The following is a 9389-nucleotide window of genomic DNA, read 5'->3' on the forward strand; positions in this document are numbered from 1 at the left end:
GAGTAGTTGACAGCCTCGTGCGCCATCACAAGTACACACCCTGGAAAGGCAGGCGAAGGCAAGTGAAGCCCATCGACTCCGACAGCTCATTAGGTGAGAAGGAAGGACATATAAAATACTCCATTGGGACAGAGAGACGCCCCTATTCTTTCTTCTCTGGTCCCATTAAAGTCAGCAGCGTCACTTCCATCATGGGGCGTCTGAACCCAGGCAAGCTTCATGGGGCCTCACCCCAGTTTCCTTGGAGACCGTTCATGACTGCAGCAGCAGACTCCATTTCCACGCCTAATTTGCTGCTGCATCTCCACATTTCTGCCGACCTGAGAGCCCATTAAAGAAAGTAGAAACTGCGAGGAAATTGTCTCTTAAGAGACCCTCTGCTGCCACTTTCATGGCAGTAACGAATGCTTTTTTACTCCAGTTTGATTCACCGCCTTTTCATTGCACAAGTTCTTCGACTGGGGAGAACATCTGTCGACCCTCGTCGATTCTTTCACGTAAGAGATGGATAACATGCAGCCGCTGTGCCTCGTCTTCCTCTTCCTCTGCTCCACCCTGTTGCTGCAGTGGTCGCAGGGATCTCACCCCCACGACCGTTCGGCCCTTCTCGCCTTCAAGGCCGGCATCACCGCCGACCCCTCCGGCCTCCTCCGCTCCTGGGACTCGGCCACGGACTGTTGCTCCGCGTGGGACGGCGTGGCCTGCAACGCTGCCACTCGCCGCGTCGTCAACGTCTCCCGCCCTGGCCTCTCCTCGGGGCCCGACTTCATCTCCGACGCCTCCATTGCCGGGAGGCTCTCGCCTGCCCTCGGCGACCTCTTCTCCCTCCGGTTGCTCGATCTCAGCAACCTCAAGCAGCTTGCCGGCCCCATTCCACCCGCCCTCGGCCGCCTCTCGAACACCTCCTCCTCGACTCCAACCAACTCACCGGTTGCATCCCCTCCGCGTTCGCAAACCTCACCCGACTATTAATGCTTTATTTTACGTCTTATATAAAACATAGTTTAATCGGATTTCTTTGTGCGAAATGACTTTGACATTTTTTCTTGAAACCACACGCGAATAAGTGTTAAGGTTTCAAAAATCAATCTTTTAATGTACGATTTTGAACTTTTTTAAATTAAACCAAAAGAAATCGTTGTTGACATGTACATCCGTTTTACGGATGTCGTCAATGGTTTAAAAACAATTGGTAGAAGTTTTTCGGATTTTGAACTTGTAAACAAGATTTTACATTCTCTTTCTAAAAATTGGAATTCAAAAGTAACTGTGATAAAAGAAGCTAAAAATCTAAACAACTTACCATTTGAAGAACTAATTGATTCGTTAATGACATATGAAAATGGTGTACAATACACATGATGAACATGATGAACAAAACAACCTTTCAAAGAACATGAACGATTTGAGATATAGAACACAAGAAAACCACTTGAGCATAAGCTGAAGTGGTGATGAATTTGAACTTGTATAGAAATTTAAAAAGTTAATAAAACAAAAATTAAAGAATAAAAAAAACGGAATTCATCGGTTGGGTACCTGCAACGGAGGCATTAGACCTCCATGGCAACCACCTCACCGGCTCTATCCCCATGGAGATCGGATTGCTGCGAAGGCTCACTATTCTTGATCTTTCAGAGAACAAGATCTCCGGCGGCATCCCCAGGTCCATAGGCAAACTCGAAACCTTGATAGTTCTTGATAGGGGTAATAATGACGACATGACGCGTCACGACGTCGGCCTCACCTGGGTGCCACTCTGTCCGAGGAGGAGGGCAATAATGCTAACTCGACATGCGCTGACGTCATCCGCTCTCAGACAACGACTTCATCGTTGCTTGACCTCGTGCGCTTGACCGAGGTAGAGGAGGACGACAACCGACCCTCGCCCATACCCTTCGACATTTCGGTTCTCCACGCAACGTCAATAGCAATGTCAGACGCTACCAGCCTGCCCCTTACAAGCGGGCACATTAGGGAACAGTAAGCTTCCCTATAAATACCCTTACCTTCTGAATGGAAAAGGGGGACTGGAACTTCTACTTCTCCACCTAAAACCCTCTCCGCTTCCTCTAACTTGGTCGTCGGAGGGGTCGGGCCGAGCTTCCGACCCGACCTCCGTGCAGGTATGAAGACGCCCGACCTCCCGCTGGGCTCCCGGCGTGGAGCCGCCTCCATGAGGACCCGACGACACCAGCACGCGACCGCCCAGACGGTTCGTCGAAGCCCACCTCGGAGAGATCCCCTCGTCGACCGAGCCCGAACCAAGCCGCGTCGGCCCCCGAGGCCACGGCTTACAGTTGTTTACCACAACATTTTGGCGCTAGAAGGAGGGCTCGGAATGTCGGGTGATCACTCGAGCGGCTCAGACGAGCTTACGGCTGAGAGGTCGCGCCCGACCGAAGCCTCGCGGGAACGGCCCCCGCACGGAGACCATCGTGACGAACACCTCGCCATGACCTTAGGACGATATTGTCAAATAATCAACGACCCGGGCTTGTCGCCACACGGCGGCGCCCCAGCCGACTCGACGCCCGTGTCGCCCGAGGCCTTTCAAGCCCTCGTTCATCAAGTCCAAGCTCTAACGGACATGGTGCAATCCATCATCCCGTACATTGCTAAACCGCTGTGGCAAGAAGAGCCACCCGTTCAGGCTCACACGCCGCCCTTGGAGTCTCCCGGCTCGCCTCAGATCCCGTCATTACCACTCGAGGATCGAGTGATGGCAAACCCGAGCGATTGCCCGGAACCCGAGGCACTCTCTTCGGAATCTCTATGGGCCTAGTTGCGGCTCGTCAGCCAGCGACTCGACGAGCTGCAGAAAGAGGTCCATAGGTCCAGGGGAGAGGTAAGGGAGGACGTACACCAAGGGTCTCCATTCACGCCCGAGATACGGGATCTGACAGTCCCCTCGGACTTCCAGCTCCCCTCTCTAGACGCTTACGATGGCTCCGCCGACCCGGCGGACCATGTAGCTACTTTTCGCGCCCAGATGGCGCTATACGGGACATCTGATGCTCTGATGTGTAGAGTGTTTCCCACAACTCTGAGAGGGCCGGCCCACGCGTGGTACGACGGCTTGAAGACCGGAACGATCGCGTCTTTCGACCAGCTCGTCAATGACTTCGAGCTCCACTTCATGGCATATGCACGGCCGAAGCCTTCCGCGGCACTGCTCCTTGGACTCAGACAAAGGGAGGACAAGCCCCTCTTACATTTCGTGGATCGCTTTGTCACGCAAATCCGGGGTTTGTCGGACTCTCACCCCTCTCTGTTAGTGCAGGCGTACGTGATAGGCATGCGACCTTCCAGATTTCTCTGGTCCCTCGTAGAGCGACCTCCCACCACGGTGCTAGAAATGCTCCAGCGGGCTAACCGGTACATCGCAGCGGAGACCTGGGCGGCCGGGAGGAGAAGGGACGACTCCCGATCGCGGGCTCTACGAGAGAGGCCAAGCGCACACAGTGGCTACTCGATGTAGTCCTCGTGAAAGAAATCAAAGCCCTACCTCGGTCTTTTCCGAGCGAAGGTTCAGTATCTGCCTTACCTCCACTCGACTCGCTGTTAGCCCCGGCCTAAACTCCTCCGAGCCTACACGGCTCGGCCGGAGACAACCTCGGCCTTCGCTGCGTCCCTCGGCAGCAAACTGCCGAGTCCTATCTCAGCGCGGCCTTCCCGTCTGAGATGCATCCCTCGGCCCGGGTCATACCTTTGACCCGAGCCGTGTCCCTCGGACGTAGACTGCTGAGTTCCACCTGCGCAATTTGCCCGCCTGCGTCATGCTACTCGGTCGCTCGATGCCCGAGACCTCACCAGCGTGGCCTGTCCGCCTGCATGGTGCTACTCGGTCGCTCGATGCCCAAGGCCACACCTGCGCGCCCTGCCCGCTTGTGTCGTGCTACTCGGTCGCATGATGCCCGAGACCACACCTGCGCGGTTTGCCCGCCTACGTCGTGCTCCTCGGCCGCGTAATGCCCGAGACCACTAGCGCGGCCAGCCCGCCTGCGTCGTGCTCCTCGGCTTCCTGCTCCCGAGACACACCTGCGCGGCCAGCCCGCTTGCGTGGTGCTAGTCGGTCGCTCGATGCCCAAGGCCACACCTGCGCGGCCTGCTCGCCTGCGTCGTGCTACTCGATCGGACGATGCCCGAGACCACACCTGCGCGGTTTGCCCGCCTGCGCCATGCCCCTCGGCCGCGTAATGCCCGAGACCACCAGCGCGGCAAGCCAGCCCGCTTGCGTCGTGCTCCTCGGTCGCGTATTGCCCGAGACCACCAGCACGGCTAGCCAGCCCGCCTTTGTCGTGCTCCTCGGCTTCCTGCTCCCGAGACACGTGCGCGGCCAGCCCGACTGCGTCGTGCTCCTCGGCTTCCTGCTCCCAAGACACACGTGCGTGGCCAGCCCGCCTGCGTCGTGCTCCTCGACTTCCTGCTCCCGAGACATACCTGCGTGGTTTACCCGCCTGCGTCGTGCTCCTCGAGCCGTATCCTTCGGCTTGAGCCATATTCCTCGACCGCAGACCGCCGAGTCCTACCTCAGCGCGGCCTTCCCGCCTGAACTGGATCCCACAGCCTGAGCCACATCCTTCGGGTTGAGCCATATCCCTCGGCCGCAGACTGCTGAGTCCTATCTCAACGCGGCCTTCCCGCCTGAGATGCATCCCTCGGCTCGGGTAATAGCTTCGACCCGAGCCGTGTCCCTCGGACGTACACTGCCGAGTTCCACCTCAGCGCAGCCTGCCCGCCTTCACCATATCCCTTGGCCTTCACCGTGTTACTCGATCGCTCGATGCCCGAGACCTCACCAGCGTGGCCAGCCCGCCTGCGTCGTGCTCCTCGGCTTCCTGCTCCCAAGACACACGCATGCGGCCAGCCCGCCTGCGTCGTGCTCCTCGGCCTCCACTAGAAGGAGGGCCCGAATGTCGAGGGATCGGCAGATCGACTTGGACTAAGCCACAACTGAGGGGTCACACCCGATCGGGGCTCCGGGGGAGCGCGCCACGTAAGGAGAACCTCGAGATGAACACCCCGCCACGACCTCGGAACGCTTTTGGCGGTCATTTAACGACCCGAGTTTGTCGCCACCCGAGGGTCCCCCTACCGACCCATCATCGGTGTCGTCCGAGGCCTTACAGGACCTCTCCTATCAAGTCCGGGCTTTGACGGGCATGGTGCAAACCATCATCCCACTAGTCCCTCGTCCGGAGCACCCACCTGCGATCTAACCAGTGCGGCAACAAGCGCTGTCTGTCCAGGCCCACACGCTACCTCCGGAGGTCCCAACTTCGCCTCTGGACCGATCGGCCCTGCTCGGGGATCGAGCGACAACAAACCCGAGAGGTCGCCCGGAACCCGAGGCATTGTCTTCGGATTCAACGGACTCCCTGCGAGCCCAGTTACGTTTCGTTAGTCAGCGGCACGACAAAGTGCAGCAGGAGGTTCGCAGGTCAAGGGGGGAGCTCGGGGTGAACGCGCAACAGGGGTCTCCGTTCACACCCGAGATTCAAGGTCAGATAGTCCCCCCGAACTTCCAGCTCCCCTCTCTGGACGCATATGACGGCTCCACCTACCTAGCGGATCACGTGGCCACTTTCCGTGCCCAGACGGTGCTGTATAGGACCTATGATGCTTTGATGTGTAGAGCGTTCCCCACAACTCTAAGAGGATCAGCTCGCACATGGTACAACGGCCTGAAGACCTGGACGATCACCTCCTTTGATCAGCTCGTCAGTGACTTCGAGCTCAGCTTCCTGGCTTACGCCCACCCGAAGCCGTCCGTTGTGCTGCTCCTCGGACTCAACCAAAGGGAGGGCGAGCCCCTCTCCAATTTTGTGAATCGCTTTACCACATAAATCTGGGGGTTGCCGGAAGCTCATCCCTCCCTGTTAATACAGGCATTTATGATAGCCCTGCGACCTTCCAGGTTCTTCTGGTCCCTCCTGGAGCAACCCACCACCGCGGTACCGATGATGCTCCAACGGGCCAACCACTACATCGCGGCAGAAGCCTGGATGGTTGGGAGGCGGGAGAAGCACAAGAGGATCAGGCCAAGCGCCACCCCACCATAAATGAGGCCTCCTCCTTAGCCAAGCTCCTCGGCCACAGCCGGCCCGAGGTCACCTCTGCGCAGCCTACCCGCATGAGCTAAGCTCCTCTGCTGTAGCCGGTCCGAGGCATCCTCCCGAGTTAAGCTCCTCGACCGCAACCGGTTCGAGGCCGCCTCCCGAGTTAAGCTCCTCGACCGCATCAAGTCCGAGGCCACCTCTGCGCGGCCTGCCCGTCTGAGTCGCGCTCCTTGGCTGCATCTGCCCGAGACCACTACCTCAGCGTGGATCGCTTGAGTCATGCTCCTCGGTTGCTTGTTGCTCGAGACTGCGACTTTTGCGCGGCCTGCCCGCTTGAGTTGCGCTCCTCGGCTTCATCTGCCCGGGACCACTACCTCAGCGTGGATCGCCTGAGTCGTGCTCCTCGACTGCTTGCTACCCGAGACCGCGACCTCTGCGCGGCTTGCCCGCCTGAGTCGCGCCCCTCGGCTGCTTGTTGCCCGAGACCGCGACCTCTGCGCGACTTGCCCACCTGAGTCGCGCTCCTCGGCTTCATCTGCCCGAAACCACTACCTCAGCGTGGATCGCTTGAGTCGTGCTCCTCGGCTGCTTGTTGCCCGAGACCGCGACCTCTGCGCGGCCTGCCCACCTGAGTCGCGCTCCACGGCTTCATATGCCTGAGACCACTACCTCAGCGTGGATCGCTTGAGTCGTGCTCCTCGGCTGCTTGTTGCCCGAGACCGCGACCTCTGCGAGGCTTGCCCGCCTGAGTCGCGCTCCTCGACTTCATCTTCCCGAAACCACTACCTCAGCGTGGATTGCCTGAGTTGTGCTCCTCGGCTGCTTGTTGCCCGAGACCGCGACCTATGCGCGACCTGCCCGCCTGAGTCACGCTCCTCTGCTTCATCTGCCCGAGACCACTACCTTAGTGTGGATCGCCTGAGTCGTGCTCCTCGACTGCTTGTTGCCCGAGACCGCGACCTCTGCGCGGCCTGCCCGCCTGAGTCGCGCTCCTCGGCTTCATCTGCCCGAGACCACTACCTAAGCGTGGATCGCTTGAGTCGTGCTCCTCTGCTGCTTGCTGCTCGAGACCACGACCTCTACGTGGCTTGCCCGCCTGAGTCGCGCCCCTCGGCTGCTTGTTGCCCGAGACCGTGACCTCTACGCGGCTTGCCCGCCTGAGTCGTGCTCCTCGGCCTCATCTGCCCGAAACCACTACCTCAGCGTGGATTGCCTGAGTAATGCTCCTCGCCTGCTTGTTGCCCGAGACCGCGACCTCTGCGCGGCCTGCCCGCTTGAGTCGCGCTCCTCGGCTTTATCTGCCCGAGCTCACTACCTCAGCGTGGATCGCCTGAGTCGTGCTCCACGGCTGCTTATTGCTCGAGACCACAACCTCTGCGCGGCTTGCCCGCCTGAGTCGTGCTCCTCGGCTTCATCTGCCCGAAACCACTACCTCAGCGTGGATCGCCTGAGTCGTGCTCCTCGGCTGCTTGTTGCCCGAGACCTCGACCTCTGCGCGGCCTGCCCGCCTGAGTCGGGCTCCTCGGCTTCATTTGCCCGAGACCACTACCTAAGCGTGGATCGCCTAAGTCGTGCTCCTCGGCTCCATGCCGCCCGAGACCACACCTGCACGGCCAGCCCGCCTGCGTCGTGCTCCTCGACTCCATGCCGCCCGAGACCACACCTGCGCAACCAACTTGCCTGCGTCATGCTCCTCGGCTCCAAGCAGCCCGAGTCCCATCTCTGCGCAGCCTGCTTGCTCGAGCATGTACCTCAATTGCACGTCGCTCGAGACCACCGCGACACGCCTAGCCCGCCTTACTCTCTAAACTTGGGTCATACCCCAGGTAACGGATCGGCAACCGCACGATAAGAACGAATACAGAAAGCTGAAGCCATGCCTCAGACCCCCGTTATAACGACCGACGCATAGCTTCTTTCGGGGGGGGGGGGGGAATATGATGAGGGTAAAAATGGCGATCAGTCTCAGGACAACGTCAACTGCTCCAAATGACGTCACGCGCCTCGGAACTTATCAGAACATCGACCGAGGCACATTAACATCCTGCAAAAGCCAATTAGAAAAAAGTGAAGTTTAAGAGCGGCAGAAGTCGTGAGATTGTTAAGAAGTCCCGTTTAATTCAAAATCATATATCATGGTCTACATCGACTCAAAATATTTATCATGGTATTAAGTTTCAATTATATATTGATACGATATTTAAGCTTTTTTTCACTTAAGTTCAGTTTACGATCATTCAAACAAAAATCCTATTTATCATGTCATATCGTGACAAATCTGAATTTTAACGTCACTCTAGTGTTTAACTGGTTGACAGCGTTGCTTTTGCATTAGAGAAACCGTCGAAGAAAGGCTGCTGCTTTGAACGACATAGAAACAAGAATACCAATGCACAACTTTATGGCATCGTGTTTTGCTGCGTCTATTACCTTGCTTCCAAGGATTGAAAGTATTTCTGATGAGCCCGCTCATTTTCATCATCTATTACCTTGCTTCCAAGGATTGAAAGCATATAGTGCTATTGCCCTACTGCCCGACGTACTTCTTTGTGATACAACTGAACAGTGTGTCACGGACAAACTTCGAAACATGATGTTTGATTTAATGCTTACGTATGTCCGTGTCTTTCTATTTGTTTATGCTTTGCACAGCATATAGATGGACAACCAAAGGTTTAATAGTCTCATTTTAGTTGGGTTTGGTGGCCTCTTTAGGCTTGTAAATAAATGTTGTGTCATGTAGACACGTGTGAGAGATTATTCGATCTGTAATGGACCATTTTACCCCTTTGTTGTGCAACTGTTCTGAGCTTATATAGTCTATTTGTAATTTGCATTGTCTGTGAAGTGTTTTTCGGAAATGTTTGCTTGTGGATTCCGAGTGAGGCGTTTACTCTAAACCGTTTTCTCTTTTGTGGGTCCTAATGGATCATGGGAGGTTTCGGGGAGACTGACCTTTGCGGACGAACACGCAAGGGTGCCGCACGACTTAGGCAAAACTAGCTAAGTCTGTGACAGATGGTATCAGACCGGGACAAGCACCCATATAAACACCTGGCATACAAATCTGAGGGACCTAGTGGGGTTGCGTTGAGGGCAGTCAGCACACGCGCGACCGTTTGGGAGAAAACGGGCATGGAGATGTAGGAAAAAGGAGTCGCTCGGAGGAGCGAGCATCTGAGACTGGCATTCGGAGGAATGGCAAACCCTTCGCGCAAGAGGCACCACGAGGACAAGCAAGCTAGGAAGAATGTGAAGCGCACAAAGGTTCGGATGGCTGAGTTCGAGCTACGGCTCAATGTTGACAACAACACTTGATGGTGCTCA

At 56.8% G+C, this 9389-nt stretch overlaps 1 protein-coding gene across 1 annotated transcript; it reads left to right on the plus strand.

The window, feature by feature from the left end:
- The first annotated feature begins 504 nt into the window (after window positions 1-504).
- Window positions 505-972, plus strand: LOC135666196 (leucine-rich repeat protein FLOR 1-like). The gene has a single exon (XM_065177768.1). It carries the CDS (start codon window positions 505-507, stop codon window positions 970-972), a length of 468 nt encoding a protein of 155 aa, XP_065033840.1.
- Window positions 973-9389: the final 8417 nt, after the last annotated feature.

The sequence above is a fragment of the Musa acuminata genome, unplaced genomic scaffold (assembly GCF_036884655.1).
Source record: "Musa acuminata AAA Group cultivar baxijiao unplaced genomic scaffold, Cavendish_Baxijiao_AAA HiC_scaffold_1077, whole genome shotgun sequence".
In the NCBI taxonomy this organism is placed as follows: domain Eukaryota; kingdom Viridiplantae; phylum Streptophyta; class Magnoliopsida; order Zingiberales; family Musaceae; genus Musa; species Musa acuminata.

Bases quoted from the DNA above. Each gene is read 5' to 3' on its own strand.
- LOC135666196 (XM_065177768.1), top strand. From the start codon at position 505: ATGGATAACATGCAGCCGCTGTGCCTCGTCTTCCTCTTCCTCTGCTCC.